Source organism: Bactrocera tryoni, chromosome 3, assembly GCF_016617805.1.
Source record: "Bactrocera tryoni isolate S06 chromosome 3, CSIRO_BtryS06_freeze2, whole genome shotgun sequence".
Classification (NCBI taxonomy): domain Eukaryota; kingdom Metazoa; phylum Arthropoda; class Insecta; order Diptera; family Tephritidae; genus Bactrocera; species Bactrocera tryoni.
Window position 1 is genome coordinate 18,160,308 of NC_052501.1, and position 23,821 is coordinate 18,184,128.

The following is a 23,821-nucleotide window of genomic DNA, read 5'->3' on the forward strand; positions in this document are numbered from 1 at the left end:
GAAATTTCATAATTCCTAATCATCATTTCGCTTATCGAAAATTCCCATGCCCACTGTGATTTACAACTCTACTACACTTCAGTTGTAATTTTACAATTCTTAAGCATCATTTCGTCTAACGAAAATTACTATGCCCACTGTGACTTACAACTCAACTGTACTTGCGTTGAAATTTTACAATTTGAGCATCATTTCGTCTTACAAAAATTACCATGCCTATTGCATCGTACAACTCAACTACACTGCAGTTGAAATTTCACAATTTATCCGTATCCCAACTCAATGCGTAAAAAAAAATTATGGAGAGTTGTCAACGTTTTACAACTTGTTCATGTTATCACTGTTTACAACCCTAAGCTACACCATAAGGTTGTCAAAAGCACATCAAAGAGAAAACTCATTATTAGCAGTTAATATATTTGTAATTGATTTTGAAAAATTGTTGAATTAATATTAATTTTGAAGCATCATTTCGTCCGGCGTCTAGCCTATTGTGTTTAACTACTCAACTAAACCTCAGTTGTAGTTTTCCAATTTGATCGTATAACAGCTCAATCTGGCAAATAATTAAGTTAGGTTGTCGCATAATTTGTTTGTAACGGCACTGTTTATAAACCCTGAGTTCCTTGGTGGGGTCTTTCTTCTAACGAAAAGCAAATTGCTCGCTTAAATAAGAGAAAGTAATGGATGAATCTGCCAAAATGCGCTACTAAAACCACTAAGTCGTCCGGAAATGTTGCCCGGCTGGTAGATTTGATGTCTTAAGGAACTTGATTAATCTCAAGACGTTTCTCCTAAGTGTTACGTATAAAATTTTCTTAGTGTAAATGAAATTGATCCCTTTTTGAAAATTATCGTACTTTGAAAGTTTATCTTGCTCTGAATCTGAACTGTTTTTTTAAATTATTCTTCCAAACCATAAGTTTTTTAACCATCAGTGAAATCGTAAATTTTTAGGTTTGCAACTTCAGAACAACTTCAACTGAAATTAGTTGTTATTGGAAATAACCAGATTTGAGTTTAGTTGTTTTACAAGTTGAGTTGTCCGAATTTCAACTCAGCTATTTTTAACTTACAAAAGCATAAGTGGCTGAATTATAGCATATTATTATCAGTCAAATCGTCACTTTTTTTTAGGTTTGCAACGTTGATAAAATTTCAACTTTAACTGAAACTAGTTGTCATTTGAAATGCTTTAACCTAGTTTAGCGGTTTTACAAGTTGAGTTGCCTCAATTTCAACTCAACTGAGTCGAATTGTAAACCCTTTTCAAACAAAGCTCATTTTCTATAAAATAAATCTACCATAACTATCAGTTAAAATCTGAGAAAATGTCTTAACCTAGTTCAGTTGTTTTACAAGTTGAGTTGTCTGAATTTCAACCCAACTGAGGCGAGTTGTAAATGCTTTTCAAAGAAAGTGTTTAATGCGCTCATTTTCTATAAAATAAATCTACTATTCACTATAAGTTCAAATCTGAGAAAATTCTACTCATTAAATACCCATGAGATTAAAGTTGGCCACTTACAATTCCTTATCACAGTATTGCCATTCTATGATGTGTCAATTGTATGTATCACCTTTCCAATTGTCGCTGTGCCTGTCAGTTGGCTTGCGGACACTATCCAGCAGCAAGATTCTACATGCGTCACTGCTTGTTGACAGTTTGGGAACTTCATTGCTTGTCATGTCATGTTTTTGGCACAGTTTGCCGTACAAGAAAACAATTGGCAGGACCATGAAGTGTACCTATGCTTGCATGCACGTACTCCCCCAACTCTGCCATTTCAACTGATTGCTCAAGTGTGTATGTGCAAAGACAAATACTAAAATTTCCGATCAAACAGGAAATCGAAAAGCAAAACATTTGACAGTCAACTGGCGAGCAAATATCAGCCAACAACTGACTGACTAGATAAATAACAGCAGGTGTAGGTTGAGGCAAGAGTTCGCTCCGCGTACAGGATACGTTTAATATATGTATAGTAAAGTGGTGGAAAATAAGAAAACAAACACTGATGGGTCATTTGCGCAAACATCGTTGTTATTTTAGGCTTTCGAAGTGTCAACGCTTCTTGACGGCAACGGCAACTTGCCACATCAGTTAGGATGACAAATGGGTCACTTGATTTAGATTGATTGATTGACTGATGGAATAGCATACCATTGGTGTATGTACATATGTATTCAACCAAAAAAATAAAACAAAGCTTTACTAATCAATTCGATGTAGAACAACAACCTTTGTTGTGTAAAATTTTTTGTATTTTTTTCGAACTCCTTTTTTCAAATTAAGTACTATTTTATCTATTTGAAATTTAAAAATTTTTTTAAGAGCAGATAGCAAATGTTATTGCTCCGTGGTATATAAATTTTGATTTTATTTTAACTAGTCGCACACTAGTGCTCAGTGGACTAGTTGCATCTTGAGAAAAAAAAAATACTTGCATTTTATTTTTTCCAGTAGCGTCTATTCTAGTAACAGGAAAATACTTTTATTTTACTATGGAAGTACATACATATATTTTAACTAGTTACAAACTACTACAAATCTGACTAGTCCCTTATGACACAGGTTTGAATTACTCAGTCCTGATATGTTTGTACTGTAATTATTCCGTAGCTTATAAATTCTGATTTTATTTTAACTAGTCACACTCTAGTGCCCAATGGACTAGTTGCATCTTGACAAAAATAATTTTATTTTTCTCGTGTATTGTGTAAGTAGAAAATACTTTTATTTTAATATGCAAGCTTTTTTGAACTAGTTTCGAACTTGTACAAATCTGTCTAATCCAATGTGCCACAGGTTTGAAGTACATATTCCTGATATGTACGATGTTTTACGTTTCTTTCAAATTTTTTCATCAAAACCGTAATAAACAATCGTTTTAATCTCACCAAAAAGTCAGCATTCAATTTTTAATCCTTCATTAACTAGTATAAACCCCACATATTAATTAGTAGATGTAATTTTCAAAAAATTTTAATCAGTTGTAAGATTAAAATAACAGTTTCATCAATTTCTGAATATATTCTCTTTGTAATTATGAATCACCAATCAAGTAGTAACATTAAGACCAGTCAAAAACTAGTTATAATTGGACCAGTCTCTTTTAAAATTTTATCTTTTTCAAATATCACATATTTCTTATTTACCATTCGTCGCACTTTCTCCACTCGCCGAATATATAAAATATTCCCAAATTGAAATCGACCCAAAACGGGTCGCTTTTTAAAAAGCAGCACATCATCCACCGCCACTCTCATTCTTCATGCTCTCAACAGATGGATGGCACCAAATATACTGCTAATAAAATTCACTTACCTCTTCATAGATGAAATTATCAATTTCCTCCAGAGGTTTGCCGTACATATTCTCCGGAAACGGTTCGAATTTCTTTGGCAACACGTCGCCATCCTCGACAGTCGCCTTCGTCCTCGGATGGAAGCCATACTCACGCACCAATTGAATGTGACGATTCTCATGTTTGATTTGCGATTTTTGTGTGTAGGCAACGACTTGATGTTTGGCAACTGCAAGATACAAATAAACAACAAAAAACAAATGATGAAATAACACACAAAAATAAATTCAAGCTTAGACAGTGAGCAGGAGAGATACTGCTATAAAATACCTACATATATTTGTGTATATAGAAAAAGTGTTGCAAAAACATTCCCAAATGCTTGAAATGGAAACTTTCGAATTTTTGTTTGTGCTGCAATGCGATTTGTTTATTTGTTGGCGGCCTCAAACGGATATTGAAATAAACTCTCCTGAATTGAGGTCGTGCTGCTAAGCGTGTGGGATTAAAAAAAAAAAAGTTGCATGTTGACGTTGATCCGGCTGCAAAAAAGGCTTTTATATATATATTTTTTTTTAAGTTTTCAATTCTATTTCTCTCATCTACTTGGCGGTTTATCGGTTTCAGTAGCCGCTTCATGCGCTTGGTAACAGTGCTTGTGGTTGTTCTAATTTCACCAATGCTCACTCGGTCCATAAATAATCTAGTAAATGGTTCGCCGAAAATGATGTTATGGCCTGGGAATGGCCGTCGGCAGCTGTGTCCAACTAACACGGTGCGCGATTAAAGGGTTGAGTAAAACTGGCGTAAGCCGCTAAGGGCTAGTGAAATAGTGGAGTAGAGTTGCAAAAACAAAAAAGAAAGTAAAACAAAGCAAGCAAAAGTGTAATAAAGCGAGAAATAAGAGAAAATCGTCATCTAAATGGTTCCGTTTCGTTCGGCGCAATTACTATTTTCCGGTGAAACAATGCTGGACAAGAAAATGACTGCAACAGTCTTTAAATCTGGTTGGTGAAATATATTTTTTCGAGTAGACTAAAGTTACATTTATGCGAATGTTTTAAAGTAGCACTGAAATTAAGTCCTTTCAATTAACAAAGGTCCGATGGGTTGTAACTCGTTCATTATAAAGGCTGAATTATTTCTAGGTTCCCCTACTTTTTCAAAAAACAAAACACAGAAACTTCAAATTTAATTCGGAATGTTTATTAACACTCGAAAGAACATTCTGTGATATTTATTTTTTGAAGAATATCTCTTTCAAGTGTTGACGACAGCAACGTCTGAGTCCGTCCATCCGATGAGCCCAATTTAAGATGACTGGTTCGAACATTTCGACAGGTAACTGGCGAATGACACGCGTGATGTTTTGCTCCAAGGCCTGAATCGAAGCGGAACTGTCCGCATAGACTTTAGATTGTACATATTTCCACACGAAAAAGTTTAACGGTGTGATATAACACGATCTTCTTGGCCAATCGATCGGCCCAAAATGTGAAGTTATCTGCTCATCGAAGTGTTATCTAAATAAATCCATTGATTGATGCGGTGTGTGGGAAGTGGCGCCGTCTTGTTGGAACCAAATGACGCCGAGATTACGAACATCAATTTCAGGCATCAACTAGTTGGTTTCATGGCGCGATAATGATTGTGATTGGTGGTTTTGTTCTCATCGGCATAATTTTTGAAGAAATATAGACCGATGATTCCACCGGCCCACAAACCACACCAAACCGTTATTTTTTCGGAATGAAATGGCAGCGCTTGAATCTCTTCAGGTTGCTCTTCGTCTTAAAAGCGGCAATTTTGTTTGTTTACATACAGATTGAACCAGAAATGGGCTTCACCGCTGGTCAAAATTTGGCTCCAAAACGTCGGATCTTCTTGAAACTTTTCAAGACCGGTTTCAGTTCTTATACAATCTCTATCTTGTATGCTTTCAATTTAAGATCTCGATGTAAAATGCGCCAACTCGTTCCGTACGTCAGTCCGAGTTGCAGCGCCGATAGGACTCTCCACGGTCTGCTGACCGAAAATAACATGACAGCTTGACACGACACACTCGTGATCTGTCAAAAAAGGCTATTGAAAAAAAGTAGCTCTCCTTGGATCACCCGTTAATTTCATAACATATCTTCATGTCACACATTATTTTTGTAAACACTGTTCCTTTCACTCAAATAGCTCATCCTCACAAGCAAACCAGCAGCCAAAAAAGGAGATATACCAAATTGATACTTTTTTTGGTTTTTTTTTCGTATATTTTGCGGCTGCTTTCAATTTATTTGTATTGAGCGCAAACACGTGTATCTGCCCGTTTTGGGATCATATTCCAGCCTTTTGTGGTCTGGTTTCATTCTGTAAGAGTGTTTCGCTTTCAAAGCGTTTTCACCACAAAAGGACACAGACAGGAGATAAACCAAACGTGGGCTGTGATGTTAGAGGAAAGCATAAAAATAAATAGTATAACACAATACTTTCGCTTCAAATGAATTTTATTATCATTTTTATTGCACACAACGCTTCTGCGTTAACACAATTACTTACGCACCATTTGAAACTTGCGGCCTGAAATTATGTTCGTATATTATGTGGCAAGAATCATAGAATGCTTGATTGGTTTCATTCCATTTTTAGCGCTCTTTTGGTTTTTTCTTTAATACTGTTGTCCTGACTGGTATGCCCTTAGGAGATACGTTATCACGAAAACGTTCACATTACACTTACGATTTAAATAATGGCTAAATGACCAGAAATTTATAACATGGTCCACGTGTTAACGTCGCATTTGTTACGAGTGCAATTGAGTTGATAAACGTAGCTGAAATTATTGGGAGTTGAAGTGAGGATTGTATATGTGTATTGCATGTTTTGTGAGTGTGGATGCTTGGAAAATTTTTTTGTACAATTCTTACATATGGAGTTTAACGCTGAGCCCACTCTTACCTACATATATAAGACTGCTGCTTCGTAGAATTTCGGAAGCGATCAACTTTGAGTAATTTTTTATATTTATTTTGGCACTGTTAACAATTATTTTTCCTATTGGTTTATGGCTTTCTATGTATATAAACATCACTTCAAGTCGTAATCCTAAATGTAGGCAACGTTTTTAAGTATAAAGCACTGAGCTGCCTACCCTTAAGCGCCAAGCTAATAAGATCTTTGTTTAACTTAGAGCGGGTTTCTATGAATACTGAATTCCTCAAGGCAATTTTCATATTTTTCAAATTTCCGTAGTACTTCAAAGACGTTGACGCTCCAAAATTCATTTAGAAAAATTCGAAAAAGCTTTGATTTCCAAATTTTATCTAAAGGCTAAAGTTGGTTGGTTTGATTTACCAGTTCCTGTCCGAAATTTTGTGTGAAAAATGTCGTTTCGATATTTCGAATTATATCTGAAGCCCTCAATTTGTATTGCAGAGAACACTATGGACAATTACTACTTGCATTACTAAGGTAGTGCTTCTAATTCCTGGGAAAATAATCTTCTTTGGTTGAGACTGTTACTACATATATTTGGATGCTTGACCGATTCACCAAAACGCTGCTCCTCTCATGTTGAGCGTTGGGAGAGGTTGAATTTTCGGCAATTATATGTGGCCACAGAAACATGGCCAAAGACTGTTAACTAACTTAACTTCTACTTCAACTTTCTCTTTGCCACTATCGTGTGGCGCTCCGGACCGAAAACTTAAAATTTCGCAAGTTATATCTATATCTTGTGAAGTTACGCTCAAGTGCAAGAAGATCGCTCTACACCTGGTCCTTTCATCAGATGTATGGGCGCCCTTACTTCTGTTTTCCAACCATTTGTCTCGAATCGAAGGAGCTTTTCTCTAGAGCATCCTCTTCCATGAGGCTGCTCATTTATTGGATTTTTATGCGTCTAACTGTATACATGTCGCCGAAGAGCTCACACAGTTCGTGGTTCCATCTTCTTCAATATTCATCGCTGAAGCGGAAGGTTTAAAAGACCTTTTGGAGAACAGTTCTCTCTCTCCTTCTCTCCCTCTCTCTTTCTCCCACTCTCTCTGTTCCTCTCTCTCCCTCTCTTTCTGTTCGACATTGTCCATGTTTCTGCGCCGTAAAGAAAGTCGGGAATAATGAGAGACCTATAGAGCGTAAATGTTGTTCGTCGAGAGAAAAATCTGCTTCTCAGTTGTCTACCGATCCCAAAATAGTACCAGTTGTCAACAGTGATTCTGCGCTTGGTTTCTAGGCTCAGATTATTGTAGCTGCCAACAGTGACGTACTTCCCAAGAAGCGCGAGATCTTTTTGTGTGACCTCCACAAGACTAGCCATCTCGCATATTTTTCTATGCTGGAAAAGGCTGCACGAACTGCTCTGTTGTGGGTCTTCAATATACTTGTATATAGTATATTCTAGATACATTAATACTTTAAGTTTTCGCTTTACATTGATCCTTTAATCAAATTTTTAATTATTTTCTTCGTTTTCTTCCAGACGAACTCCACTTCAAACGCTTTTCTCAGCGCTGCCTAAAACCATAACAGTTCCACACTTATTTGCCGCCTACTTCAGACATCAAATCGAAAATGGCACCAGCCAGCTCCGAACTGCGCTTGCCAAAGCCATCCGACTTTGAGGGCAGCGTGCATCACACCTCCGCGCACGACGATTACACCTCAGCGCAAGCACAACTGAATCAAATTTATGCTGGCGCAATTTCGGGCGCTTTAACACGTACAATCACGCAGCCATTCGACGTCTTGAAGATACGCTTCCAGCTGCAGGTCGAACCGCTCTCCAAGCACAAGCAAGGCAAGTACACCTCACTGTGGCAGGCCAGCAAATTGATCTATCACGAGGAGGGTTTGCGTGGTCTCTTCAAAGGACACAATGCTGGGCAATTTATGAGCGTAGTGTACAGTGTCGGACAATTTTGGTCGTACGAACAGATACGCGCCATAATGCGTGACTCACCCTTCATGTCGACGCACATGAACACGATGAACTTTTTAGCTGGCGGTTTTGCCGGTTGCGTGGCGACCATTTTCTCCATTCCCTTCGATGTGATACGCACACGCATCGTGGCACAAGATCCCGGACAGGGCTATCGCAGCATGTTCCACGCTGTGCCGATGATTTGGCGCACCGAAGGCATACGCGGCTACTTTCGCGGCCTACAGCCGACGCTGGTGCAGATTGTGCCATTGGTCGGTTTCAACTTTATGTTCTATAAGAAGTTCAATGAAATGCTGGTGCGTACACCGTTGGCGCGCAACGAATTGCTGCCCACCTGGGTGTTGCTATGCACCGGCGGTGCGGCTGGTGTCGCCTCCAAGGCGGTCGTCTATCCGCTAGACTTCGTTAAGAAGCGCTTGCAGGTGCAGGGCTTCGAACAGCATCGCACGAAATTCGGACGCACGCAACGCTGTAGAGGCGTTTTCCATTGCATCGAATTGACGATGAAAGATGAGGGTGTACGCGGCTTCTACAAGGGCATGTATCCGACGCTGATCAAATCCGGTCTCATGACCGCCTTCTACTTCACCATCTATGACAGGTGCAAATTAATACTCTACCATTACTATCACCTCGGTGAGGGACGCACTCCACCGGCCCAATCGTAAGGTACGCATGCAGGCTTTGTAGGAGGAAAAAAGGCGTAAAAAGTGAACATTTTTAACTCGTGGATTGTATCGGCTCGACTGAGGTGTGCATTTCTGGGCTTTGTCTGGGCGCACCTTTACTTATATTTACCTCATTATATACTCTAAGAGCGTAGCATATAGATTGTGATAGCGTTTAAGAGACAAAAATATCACTGCTTATAGTAAATACTACTTACTCGCTTACTTATTTGCATACTAAAATACTTATACTAGAGTTCTAGAGATATCGTTTTGAAAACACTCGAAAGCACTAAATTGAATTGTGTAGACATACATTAAGCATTAAGCTAAAACTAACTATTTACCCCTTATCTCTTTCTCACTCTCTCTTTCTCTTTCTATATTCCTAATATTACTTGTACTACTCGCATTATGTAGTTTGATTTCGCGGACAAAAAGATGCCCACCAATATGTCGTTTAGCACATATTTGTAAGCTGAAAATTACTTTGCTTGAACTGTATTTAACGCAAACGCAGTTGTTGTAATTTATGCCCAATGCTTTTCCATTTAAACACGCTTAACAATAGGATCTGCTAAATGATCATCAAAGATCTTGAGTAAGAAGTGGAAGAATTCAATGTGCTTACAACGCATTTCCCTACATTCGCATGCGAGTTCATCCTCACATTGCTCAGCTTAAGCTTCGATAGTTAATTATAATAATATATTTTTTTAATTCGTATATTATTTTATTTATTAAAGGAGACAAGTAATTAAGCGAATTATATTTAAGACGATTTAATCTGTCTAAGATTTCACAATAAATGCTTGCTGACTGTTTGGTAATTATTTGAACATTTATTTAAACAACAAAAGGAACAACTGAATTAAATTCAAAGTACTGGTTAAAAAAATACATATTTAATGAAAAAAAATTTTGTTTAAAAAACAACAAATTTAAATCTATAAAATTAATTGTCTTGGCATGAAAAGGATAAAATATTGAATAGCATTATTCTCAAAAAATGTCAATTAAGTTTAATATCTTAAATATTAATTAATACAAAACCAAGCTAATGTCAGCAAAACAACTTCAAATTAAAATAAATAAATAAATTGACAAAGCAAGTTATAAAAACTTATTTTCAAATAAATAATATACTGTCATACTAAAAGTAGATATAATAAAATATAAACAAAAAATAAAAGTAAAAGTGCATCGATATAGAAATAATAAAAAATACCATAATTTTAGAAAAAAAAGATAATTAAAAATTGTTAAAAAAATATTAATATTATTTTTTGCTTAAAGTCCAGCAATTTTTTCGGTTTTTTTGTTATTTTTATATTTTTTTCCTTTGAAAAATAACAATATAATTTTATGCTTTATTAAAATATTATTTTTTTATATTTTTTTAAATATTTAAAAAAATGTTTAATTTTTTTGAAATTTTCTTTTTTAATTTTTTTTTAATTTTGTTTTAAAATATTTTTATTTTTTAATATTTTTTTTTAAATATTTTTTTTTAATTTTTTTTTAATAATCTTTAGTTTATTTTTTTGAAAACAAAAATTTATTGTTATGGAAAATAAAAGCGTTAATAAGAAGGAATAAACTTTAATTATTAAATATTGAACAGCCAAAAAATTACTAGATTTAAAACAAAATGCATATATTTTTACACACATACATATATGTTGTATGTTTATATATTTTTTTAAATAATTATTTTTTAATAATGTTCAGTTTATTGCTTTTGTGTTTATGTTTTTTTTTCGAAACTAAAATTTAGTCGTTATAACAAAAACAGGCGTAATTAACAAAAAAGAACTTGAATGATTAAAAAATAACAAAAACCCTAAAAAAATTACTAGAATTCAAGAAAAAATATTAATATTTTTAAAAATAATTTTTAGTTTATTTTTTTTAAACAATATAATTTTTGTAATACTCGCTTAAAGAAGACATGTAATGCAAAAAACATTGAATTTTATAAGCAATTTAATTTCATAAATATAATGGAAATAGTTTAAAAGAGACAACAACATTAAAACGAAATATTATATATCAAGTTGCAAACAAATTAAAATGTAATAAATAGAAGAAAGCTAATAATATTAGTTATTTAAAAAGCAAAGTTTTCAAAATGATTAAAAAAAAGTATTAATATGTATAAAAATAAAATTAATCAAAATTTTACTAACAATAAAGAAAAAAGTTTAAAAATTATAAATTTAATATAAAATTTTGTAAAACAAACTAATAATATTAATTAATTTAAAAGAAACCTTCCAAGATTATTAAAAAATACGTAAAGGAAACAATTATTAATCTATATAAATATAGATTATAGATAAACATAATACTACTAACAACATTAATAATAATAATAATAATAATAATAATAATAAAAATAATAAAATAAAGAAAAGTTGAAAATTCATAAATTGAATATTAAATTTTATAAATTACGTAGATACTACTACTAAGAAAATAGAATAAAAAAAATATAAAAAACATAAAAAATATAAAGCACAACTTAATATGTCAAAATAAAATACAATTTCGGCAACATTAATGTAAACAAAATTAAAAAGATTTAAACGTAAAATAAGCTGAAAGATCATATTTCACATAAATGTATGAAATATATATAAATATATGAATAAAATAACTAAAACGTAAAATAAAACAAGAAGTAAACAAATAACACAAATATATAATAAAAAGATTATTTAAAATTAAATACTAAAAACTATAGTATCTTTGGACTTAATTATTGTTTGGTATAGCGGAGCTTATTCTTATTTAAAATTCATACATATTTTACACAAATCAGGATGTGACGGAAATTAATTATTTTAATTGCAAGTAAATAAAAAAAACAGTTATGATACCACAAATCAGTTTAAAAAAATCGAAAAATAAAATTTTTATAATTTGTTTTGCTTACATACATATGTAAGTATTAAATAACATTATTTTTTTTTACTACAGCTTTAAATTTTATTTTTTTATAATTTATTTATTATGAAAAATTAATTATTATTTTTTGTTTTAATTTCTTATTTTTTATTATATCTTTATTATTAAAATTTCATAATCTTTTAATTGTTTCTTTAAATTGTTTAAATTTCTTTCTTTATAATTTCTGTACTTTTAAAATGTAATATTTTTTTTTATTTTTAAAATATAGATTTTATTATTTTTTTAATATTCACATTTAATGTTTTTTTATATTTTTTTTATTATTTTTTATTATTTTTTTATTAAACATTTTTTATTATTATTATTTTTTTTATATTAAATTTTATTTTATTATTTTTTATAATTTTTATTTTTATTTTTATTATTTTTTTTAATTTTTTTAATTTTTTTATTTTATTAAAATTTTTTAGTTTTATTTTTTTATTAAATTTTTTTTATTTTTATTTTTTATTGATTTTTTATTAAAATTTTTTTATTATTAAATTTTTTATTATATTTTTAAAATTTTTTTTTTTATTATATTTTTTATTATTTATTTTTATTCCGATCTTATTATAAAATTTAATGTAACTTTTTTGATTAAATAGATAATAATAATAGTCTAAATAGACAATATTTACTAAATTTTAAATTACGAACCACACTTTCCAATATCCTTCAAATAGCATTAGATATTTTTAATTACTACCATATCCAAATTATATACAGCCCTAATGAAACCAACATATCCGGTTACTCGTCGTCATCACGCATCATCGACAGAAGAAGAAATGCGCACTACAATTTGCCAGCAAACGCACAGGTGAACATAAAGTACGAGCACATGGCGATGGAAATCAACAAAATATGCTTTGCCTTCCAGTGCACAAACTACGACAACAACAATACTCGCACAAATGTGTTATTGCACTTTGTTGCTTTCACTGCATTGCTTTGTGGGAGTAGCGATCTGCCTAGAATTGGAACGTATGGTTGTTTTTGTGACGCTCGCAGTAAATATTCGCGAAGCAAACGGACTTTTGTTGTTTATGTTTGCCTGGTAGCGCAGCTGAACTGATAGGCTTAGTAAAGAAATTTTTCGTTATTTTATATTTAACTAAAAAGGTGTTTTAAGCACTAGGCCGTCATAAGTGATGAGAAAGTAAGTCCAGAGATCAAGATGAAATAATTGGTTGCTGAACAAAAATTTGGCTTCCCTACCAGAAGCACATAAATAACGAGGCGGTTGTCCAAATATGATTTAGTTTGCCTAAACAGGGACAAGAATTCTTTGTTGTTCCTTAAAAGTGTAATCCTACAACACCAACCAAACAAGAAGGTCAATGAAACGATTGGAAATAGTGAAACAAATATTTTAGCGCAGCCAGTTGTTATTGCAGCTGTTTTGCATAGATCAACCAAATCAATGATAGGGTGTATTGGGAAAGGCTATAGAAAACTGCGGCTTAGAACGAATATTTGTTTTTGCGGTGCTGAAAATATTGACACCTTCCACTTTTCTATGTTTGCTTGGTAGCTGAGTGATACAATAGTATATGAGCTAAATATTTTTTCGGTGTTTTCATAACACAACAGCAAAAAATTGTCTGCCGTGTTCCCGAGAATCGTTTGATCTATTTGATAATCCAAACTGTGTGTAGCAGGAGCTCAGAAAATATAAGCAAACACTGGTTATAGCAATTTTTGTTAAGTCACAACAACAAGCAATGTCATATTACATTGAAGTACATCGGTACATCGGCAGGGAATCTGTTTTATGAAACCAATATTTGTTTTTGTGTTAGGCGAGACTGTGTTTTCTTATGCTCGCCTGGTAGTTCTGTGGTAAAAATGAGTTGAAAAACCAAATTTTCTTCCTGTCTTGTTCTTCCTCTGCGATCATGAAAAACTGATATTTCGAATAGCCTTGGGCACACAATTTTGTGCACTAGCAGGCGCCCAGCATTCATAAAGCACGCTGATGTTTTTCGTGTTGTTATTCCGAGTTCGCCTGTTTCCTAGTACTGGGATATTAGTAACAACAAAATCATTGCTCAACTAAAGGATTACAGAAGGAGCAACAAATAAAATAAAGTCAAGCGCATTGTTGTTGCAGTATGCTGTTATTATGTCGCCAATGCAAAGTTGAATATTTGGAACGTGTCTTTGTTTTTTGTTTCTTCCTGACTGCTGATCTATTATACTGTTTGGAATCGCTACCTACTGGCACGTTATGAGTGCCGGGTGGCTCAGTGAGGCTTTGCCTTACTTTCTTAGTGATCGATCATTTAATTTTTTTATAAGTACATACATACATACAGCAAGATCGTTGTCGAGATGTTGTTTTCCCTTAAACTGGAGTCTCTCAAAGCCAAGAAGACTTGCATATTTGCGTGAAAAAACTTGAGAATTTGGAACGCAATAAAATTATTGTTGTTTGGAAGCTATTTCCTTAATGGGATTGAGCTGTGTAATTCATTAAGTGGTAGAGGAACGTAGAGGATAATTGGAACCAGCATTTGTTTTTCTTTATTATTACAATAATGAAATGTAGATGGCTGAAGACAGTTGCTTACAGCTACGTTATGAGTGCCTGATACTTACTTATTCTGCTCATAACTAGCACAATGATCGCCAAGCGAAAAAACATATGGGTCCCATATGGGGTTTGCGTGTACACAAACTTAATTTCTAGTTGATCACACGAGCTAATAATAGAATGGATTTGCTATACTTATATTTCATTAGGATCTTTTTCCTAAACTACATATATCACTTGATCGTCAACTTGAACGAATTGAGTGTAAAAATTAATATCAAGACTCTGAGAGACTCAAGTTCACGCTGAGAGTGATGTAATAGCAAAAGGTGAGTGTATTGCAAAAGCAATTTCTTGTCGTGTAATGTTCGAGTTACTCATAGGCTGATCGTTCTCTACAGTTTTGCCAGATTGTATGTACAAAAATAATTGATGGGAATCCTTATAACTACTTACTGTGTGAATATTGCTATGCTCACCCGTGGAAATACATTTAATATTTCGAAATTGAAGGCGAGATCTTAAGAATTGAAAATACTGTGCACATGGAATTATATATAATATTTTATTTATTAATATTTACAGTCATTAAATAAATTAATAATATTTAATTTATGAATCAGTTAAATTTCGTTTGGTATGAAGTTCCTCGTGTTTTCATATTTTATTATAAGAAACAAAAAATATAAAATAAAAATAATAAAATTTGAAATTTAACTATCTTGTCAAAATTATTTTACTATATTTTTTTTATAAAAATTTCATTTATATACATAATTTGATATTGGAAATATAAAAAAACTTAGATATTGAGCCGTTTGAATGGGAAATTGTGTCCGAAATCCAAGACCTGCTGATTAGTTTTATATACTTTCTTATGTATGTGGTCTTAAAAACTTTAAGCTGCCACCTTTTAGTATATATCTTTCTTGAAAAGCTTTTTTTGCGCCAGTACTTCAATCGTAGGTTTGAAATAGCCCACCAGAATTCATGAATTCGTAAATTTTGCATCGAATCGTTTGCTGTTACATATAATGAATTTAAAAATTAAAAAATGTGCCTAAATGTAGGCAACATATTTTGTATAGTATGACAGAAAGATAGAACGATATCCTCGTAGTCAGTTGTGGTTATGGCAAGAAAGCAATCAAAATTATTGTTGCCTACAATTAAGCGTGCATATTCCAGACAAAAAATTACTGAAAGAAGTAATTTAAATAAAAGTAATCTGAAAAGAAACAAAAAATAAATAAATATAATAAATTAAGTCATAAATTTATTCGAAAGCATATTCTACATTTTCTGTGGTGAAATTATATTGCTAAAATGTAAGTATAAAAATAAAAATAATAAATGTACAAAAATCATATTATTGGCATAAATATCTACAGCTCTGCTAATGCATTTCATTTTCATCGTGAAAATAATATATCTTCGTATGCTTGTATATAGTGAATTTATTTTCACCAACACGCGAATGCCATTTTCCATATTCATTTAAATGCAAAACACAATTTTCTTTGACAGTTGATGGATTTTCGCCCACACGAGCAGTGGACATTTTCGCCTGGCAACTCCTACTTACTACTGCAAAATGCTGGCGCTCCGCTCCAACGACGCTCACCGGCGCTGCGTGTCTGCTCACGCAATTTCGTTTCGCTTGTGCACACATTGACACAGAATTTCGACAGTTTGCCCATTCGTATTTATTGAGTTATTCATAAATTTGCTCTTCTTCCACTCGGAGATTTATGCATTTAAACACCCCTCCAACCTCCCTTTGGTAGTTACCGTTCGATACATCTCTGGCAGTTTCTTCATCTGTTTCGGTGTCGTTCGATATTTGCATGGGGATATTTTGAGTGATGACAGCGGCGTTGCTTGTTGAATGCTGAGCCATTGAGTTATTGTCCTCGCTGGGTGTGTTGAGGACTCACTCTTTTTCTCCATGCTTAAGCTGGGCGGTTTTATGTTCTGCGTTCATCACTTTTTGTTGTAGTAGCAACAGTTGCATTGGTTGCCGTTTATTGACAGCTCAGGTTCGTTGCCAACTTAATGGGTTTTATAAGATGTCAATGGCAAAACAGAGATGATTGACTGCCCTGCTACCCAACTCTTTACTTGCTCGGTCACACCAATGCTTCCTGAGTATTCATCTTCTTAAGTAAGGAGCAATATTTTTACTCTGTACTATTTTTGTTGATTTGTGTAGGTTTTTCATCCTTGTATTCATATCGCACTTCGGACGTCCTCAATTTCATTTGAGCATTTCCTCTCACGCATTGCTTGTCCTTGTTTCGCCTTGGCTTTGTGTTTGGGCGCACTTAAGTGGGAAGTACTTAGCGATTATCAGCTCTTAACTGAAGGATGCTTAATTGAGCCTCCACTGCAGAAATGTTGCATGAGTGGAGAGAGTTGTTACGGCTGACTTCTGGGAAATTAAAGTCAATAGTACATGACGGTTGAATCTATGAAAGGGTTTTTTAGATTTTGTTGCGAAATTGCTACTAAATTTTCAACGGCTAACATGTTAAACCAACGCCTGTTTTTGATTTTAGATTTGTGGTAATGTCATATTGTACTAAAAAGCATTCCAGAAAATTAATCTCTTGTGGAATCTTATAATTAAATTTTAATATCATTTGAAAATTCTCGGTTCTCGTGCTCTAGTCCTCTCGGCGAAATACCTTCTAAATATTTTGCCTCAACGACAGTGTTCATGTTTAATTGATGATCGACATTATGAGTTATATAGGAAAGAATGTATGAACCTCACGAACTTCCCTATCATGCTGCAGAGCTGAATAGTGAAGGTACAATCTTTTATAAGAGTGTACAGCTGTTGCCGTACGCCGATGACATCGATATCATTGGCCATAACAACCGCGCTGTTAGTTATTCTTTCTCCAAGTTAGACAAAAAAGCGAAGAAAATGGTTATGGTAGAAAACGAGGGCAAGACGAAATGTCTCCTGTCATCAAATAAATACATAATCATAGCATTCGCGGCTTGACTTCCACGTCACTGTTGACAGTCATAACGAACATTAACACCTACTACAATGTCAGCCTCGAAATCCAACGCAGAATAACTCTTGCTAACAAGCGCTACTTCGAACTGAGTAGGCAATTGAGAAGTAAAGTCCTCTCGGCAAACAAAGACCAAACTCTACAAGTCATTCATCCTCACCGTCCTGCTATATGCTACAAAGACATGGACGATACATTACAAGTTTTCGAGAGAAAGGTTCTGCGAAAGATGAATGGTCCTTGCGCATTGACAACGACGAATACTGCTCTCGATGAGCTGAGAGACAGCGGCTAAGATCGCTAGGTTATGTCGTCCGTATGGATGAAAATTCTCCAGCACTGAGAGTATTCCACGCAGTACCCGCCGTGGGTAGCAGAGGGAGTTAGGTTAAGAAATATCTCCACTCCGTTGGAAAGACCAGGTGGAGAAGAACTTGGCTACACTTATAATCTCCAATTGGCGTCATGCAGCGAAAAAGAAAACGACTGGTGTCTACGCCAATAACGAAGAAGAAGACGAAGAAGAAGAATATACACACCTTAATACTTAAAAATTCACATCACAAGTTGAGCTCCTTAACAAAGTAAAAGGACTAATCGAGTCGGCTGTGCAAACGATTGAAACCCTTGGCATCGAACCAATGTAACGTATTATATATTGGCAGTAGGTTTTCACCGTTTCAAATCTTGGACAGTTTTTTCTGGAAATCCTCAATTCGAAGCCTTATTTGGAATTATAGGTAGACGACATATCGATCTAAGTAGGTCCGGAATTGGGTCTCTTGGCTGGAATTCCAAAAAAGCTCAACGCTTTAACCCATTTTCATCGAAAATATGCATGAGACATTCTTTAACCCCAAGTTGTTAAATGAACCATCTTTTGACGTGTTTTTTGAACATGTGGTTTTCAATGATCTAATAATTTCTTCGAAATTGGACTTTTTGCCAGCAGTAACGCGCTTTTTGCTCAGTTCGATTTGCCATTTCATAATGCAGAAACATACTCCGGAACAACTTCAGCAAATCCCGCAATTTTATTATCAAAATAATGGTTCGGTTTGCAAGACGCATCGGGCGTTGTCTGCTGGGTCGACATAATAGCTAATCAAGATAGTAATCTTCCAAAGAGATCTTTTTACTTATTAAGTAACTTTAACTCGACTTGACGGTTGTGTATATCAAGCAAGAAAGTTGCAAATAACTGGCAGAACGTTTTCCTTATTTTTAGGTTTTCTCAAGAACTTAACATTTAGACCTTGTGCCACCAGAATGTGTTTCTTTTCAACTGTCACTTCTCCAGCTTACCGTCCAGCAAGCACTTGAATTTGTACTTGAACTTGATGGCGCTATTGTTGGCGCCGTAACGTGAAAAGGACAGCAAAGTGCAGGAAAAACAAAAATTGCTACGAAAGAAAACCGGACAAAATGACAAATTCTTTTTCACTTTGGAAAGAATAATGTTACTCCGACATCGATGCGAACAAAAACACGAATCGAATTCAATTGTTGACGCCAGATTTGGCAATCGAACAAAAACTCCGAAAACATTTTTAAATGCAGCACAAGCAACAAAAACAAGAGAATACTACGAATAATACATGCGGCAGCAAATAAATAAAGTGGCTGAAGGATTTCGAACGGAATGCAAAGTGGGAATGCAAATAATGCGAATACAGTTAGTTTTCAGTTTGCATTCGCATTCTTTGACAATTTGGCTGGGTTTATTTGTGTGTGGCCAGCAGTGTGCCTTCGTCACGATGTTCGTCAGCTTGATGAACATGATTTAACTGCATTTAATGTGCACAGGAGGTTGGAGCGGCCAATACGTTACAAAAAGTGGAAAAATTATAGCAAAAAGCATGGAAGGTTAGGAATACCCAGAAGAACTGATAGATTGGTAATTTGAAATTGATAGTAAAGTAAATCGTGTACAAAAAGTTTTGGCTATAGTGGTTTAGGGGTTGACGGGTAAACGGAAGGTGTTTGTAAAATTTGTAGGGCACCACTATTCTCTTTATTAATAATATTTGAAGTCATTAAAATGTCGTTAATAGCTTAATATCCTCAAACCAGGTTAATCGCCGTCCGACAAATGCACATGCGAGATGCATCGGACAATTGCTTCCCAAAGGAATATCAAAGATTTCGTATCAAAAAAGGTAAGTTATAATTAATTAAATTTGGACGTTGGATGGGGTTCTACGGAAGAGCTTTGGATAGCCTAAAACTCCTGAACCCCTGCTAATTGACTGCACAGCAGTCTATAAGCGCAATGTAAAGGCTCTTGGATCCATGTTTCCAAACAGGGATCATATCGCCTCAAAAGCACCTAGCAGTATATTGAAATGTATCAATGATGGGGATAAGTGAGTCGTTCTGACTTAGAGGAGGCCACAATAGGACGCGCTGCAATCCTCATTTATTTATCTACTCTAAGATGTTGCAGGCTTTCACACACAAGGACGAGGTTTACTCGTAATAATGATCTCAACACTTTCTTCATGTCTGTTCCTCTTTGAAAAAAGTATTTTTTATAATATATAATAATTTAAAGTAATTTATTTGCTGTTTTGGTCTCGTTAGGGAAGGCTCAAACTCAGCTTTTCATAGGGAGTATAAGATTGTTAACATCTGTTGACGTGTGAATACCAGTACACAGTTTTTCAATGAAACAAAGACTAAGTTAGACCGGCCTACCAAGTGATCTCTTTGTCTTTGTTTGAAATACCGACTGATTGAAGTTTTAGCGTATAGAATACATTTGTTTGAACTAACCACAGTATTAGTTGATCTTCGGATGTGGCTTAAAACTTGTATGATTTTGTCAAAGAAACAAGAAGTGAAATCTATTTGCCAATGTAAACGGTTATGTGTCTGGGACAAGAATACCATATAATGGTAAAAAGTCTTTTTTGACAACCTAAATATTAGACGGTTCATAGTCAAAGCATCAGTTACAACAACAAAATAAGACTAGTTATACTTTATAGCTACCGCTGTAGCCAATTGAGTTGAGTTGACTTATACATTCTGGTTTCAAAACCTCTTCAAAAGCTAACTTAATGTCATAAAAACAATAAATAAATATCAAACCGTCAATAAATTTTCTCTAGTTTTTTATAGAAAAGGCTTTTCAACAATTAAAAAATATACAGGCAACAATTATATTCATCTACTATTAGAGCCAGCGAAATCAAAAGTACACATGAAATACTCCAGCTAGTAGTAAAAATTTGCATAACTATAGTCAAGTAGGGGTGGTGGGTGTGTGGCCGTATAAAGGCACATAACCTTCAAAGGAAAGCATATTATTAATATGCAGATTTCAAAATTGATTCCTACTCATATGTTGCATGTAAGCGCATAAGGCACACGGGACGAATATTGGCTTATATATGCATATTATAGGCATATATTTAAAATTTGCGTTTCATGCACTCATAATATTGCAATATGGGCGGCATATACATATGTCTTACAAATCATATATACGTACGCATTGAGTGGCGTAGCCCAAATTTAGGAAAGGAGGGGCTATTGAAAAATATTTAAGCGTTAATTCAAAGGCATTGCTTACTTTCCGGGTTTATATTTTTTCAATATAAAATTTTAAAGTTGAGTTCAGGGTAGCAAATTGTGTGATAAAAAGAAATATTTACATAAGCTCATGAAATAATTATTTCAAAATTTTTTCTAAATAATTATTTTAAAAGTTGAACTTAGTTTTTAAACACAGAAGAAGGAAGGAATTTTACAAAAAAAAACTTTTAATCTTCAGAGAAGACTTAAACCCTAATTTAACTATACTTCGAAAAATCTAAATGCCTCTTTTTATTGATTTGTATAAACTCGCTGAAGCAAAAAGTAACAATGTAAAGCGGGAAAATAATTTTAGCATTTTTCTGGTATACTTTCTAATATATGTAGTTTCTGGTATATTTTCTGATATATTTTCTGGTATAGTTTCTGGTGTTTTATTTACAGATATAGTATTTTCATTCCAAATCAAAGCAGAAAAAATAGTAGAAATCGCGAATTTTGTGGTATTCAGCGTAAGAACAGAGCTCCCGGTCCCTCTGGGTAAAATTTTGTAAAGATTTTTCCACGATAACCACTTTTAAGGTGGTACTCTGGTCTAGGATTTTGAAAAAATAGATTTTTTTTACATATTTAGTTTAGACTTTCAAAAATATGACCTTGGAAGGATTTTTTAAAATTCGACTTATTATCGGAGATACAGCCGATTTTGTGACGTGGCGTACGTGTTCCCTAGAATTGTCTCCTAAACTTTAAACGCGTTTTTCTCGAAACTACTTTTTTTGAGGTGGTTGAAATGATATCTCAAGTTCTACTGAACCGATTCCTTTGAAATTTGGTACATATCTTCTTTATACAATGCTCTATCGTGTCTACTTTGGATTTCCAAAGATTTTGATTTGAAGTATTTTTAAAAAATTCGAAAAGTCGAAAAAATCCGGTCAAAACAATTGTTTTTTTCAAGTCGACGCCATTTTGTTATTTTTTTTTTCGAAAATGGTCAACCCGATAACGACATCCTTACTAATGAAGAATCTCTTGTTTTTTGTGTTTTAGACCTCTACAAGGGTTGAAATCACGTCAATCAGGACGCACCGTTTTTTTGAAGCCCCCACTCCACCGGCCTGTATCTCGACGAATTTTGGTTTTTTTTTTGTAATTTTTTTTATATTATTAAAATGTCAATAAAAAAAATATAAAAAAATGGATAGAAAAAATGTTTTTCATTTTTTTTTATCTTAGTTTAAAAAATGCCTGAAATTCATGCCTCTAGACCAGAATACCCCCTTAAATCAAAAAATGTTAATCTCCAAGTGATCAACCGGAGAACTGATGCCCACTGATTATTTGATACAACGTCGAGCCATAAATCAATTATATAAGCATGGACATTATGGTCATAATGGCTAGTTTATATGCTTATTTTCATACAATTCGGTCATCTAAAGTTGGTTTACATAAAGCAATGTCTTTCTTTTGGCATCCTTAGGCACTTAGACAATTGCTATTGATGTTGGTTAGCCAAACATGGCAAATCATTGAGCTTGATCGCCCACCAATTACTACTAACTTGGCTGAAAATGTTAGTTTTGGAGAGTTTGAAACTGTCAGAGACATGTGTTTACTTTGGCAGCTGGCTTGACAGCTATCCCTTAAGAAAATTCTGTAGCTTTCGAAATCTTTTTCTATGGAAGATAATTATTCAAAATCATAAACATATCATAGCCCTCAACAAAAAGTTGGTTTTCAAACATACTATAATAAAAAACCCCTTTCGCCGCCACTGCTTATACGCATCTGTGCATGTATGCCACGCTGTCTGTTTTGCTGTTAGCAGCGCGCACACGCTATCTTCAATATCGCTGACATTCACATGTGCGTCGGAAGCGCACTGTCAGCGCGTCCCAATGCAGCGACGAAACATTTAAAATGCCAAACGGAAACGGAAGTGGCTTACATATGCAAGCAATCTTCTCAGTTCGCTTGTTCGTTTTTTTCGTTTTTTCCTATATTTTTTATTGTTGTGCATTAATATTTCTTTTATATTTTTATAGTGGTTCTCATCTTCTTCTTCTTTTTTCTGGTACTCTGTTTAAGTGCATATCAGATTCAATTGCTTGCGGGAAACTCGTGTGCATGTCAGCAAATGGCAATGCAATATACTCGCGCATTTTAATTTCAATACACACACATAAATACACATGTGTTGTTGTAATGAAAAAATGGTATTTTATTAATATAGCTGCGCTGCTGTCATATTTAGAGTATGTAAATACTCACAGCATGCATATGTGTATGTGTATGAGAATATATACAAATTTGCTCGAAAATTCATACCAACGCGTAGGGACCTCACTGCGGGCGTGTTTGGCATTGAAAAACTGTATAGCTCATAGTCAACCACACTTCCGACCATTTCAGTTTTTGTTGTGTTGACAACTCGTAGCTGAAGAATCAACGGTATATTTTCAACAACCGAATTTCAATGTCAATTGTTGGCTCGGTGGAGCGTAGGTTGAAGAGTTGTGTGAACGTTTTTTTAACGATACCCTTTTCTCGCTTTTATGGTTTTAAAGTATTTATTTTGGAAACATTATTTTGTTGATTTAAAGGCTTTTGGAAAACTACTATCTCGGGCTTTCACTATAAACTATGGCGTTCCAATTTTCATATATAATACAAGGGGGCTCACAAAAGTGGCGCTTCAATGTGGATGTAATAGGTGATTCAAGCGGAGGTATGTACTTTTTTTCACAAGCCCTTTTTTGACAGTCCACGCATATTCGCAGCAACACGGACTGACGTATAGAATGACTTAGCGCATTTTACGCCGATAACTTAAATTGAAAGCATACAAA

The 23,821-nt window shown here is 34.1% G+C and overlaps 2 protein-coding genes across 6 annotated transcripts in view; one reads left to right on the forward strand and one right to left on the reverse strand.

Moving 5' to 3' along the window:
- LOC120772703 (mitochondrial thiamine pyrophosphate carrier-like) overlaps positions 1-9,736 on the forward strand; it is a 150,410-nt gene extending 140,674 nt beyond the window's left edge. For both annotated transcript variants that reach the window (XM_040101448.1, XM_040101449.1), the window contains exon 3: positions 7,777-9,736. In XM_040101448.1, the coding sequence (XP_039957382.1) occupies positions 7,869-8,906 (1,038 nt within the window). In that variant the 5' untranslated portion in view covers positions 7,777-7,868 and the 3' untranslated portion in view covers positions 8,907-9,736. The remainder of the gene's footprint in view (positions 1-7,776) is intronic.
- The window catches only part of LOC120772702 (sodium channel protein 60E), a 284,826-nt gene that overhangs the window by 186,297 nt on the left and 74,708 nt on the right, over positions 1-23,821 (reverse strand). For all 4 annotated transcript variants that reach the window (XM_040101447.1, XM_040101445.1, XM_040101446.1 and 1 more), the window contains exon 2: positions 3,329-3,537. In XM_040101447.1, coding sequence (XP_039957381.1) covers positions 3,329-3,537 — 209 coding nt within the window. The remainder of the gene's footprint in view (positions 1-3,328; positions 3,538-23,821) is intronic.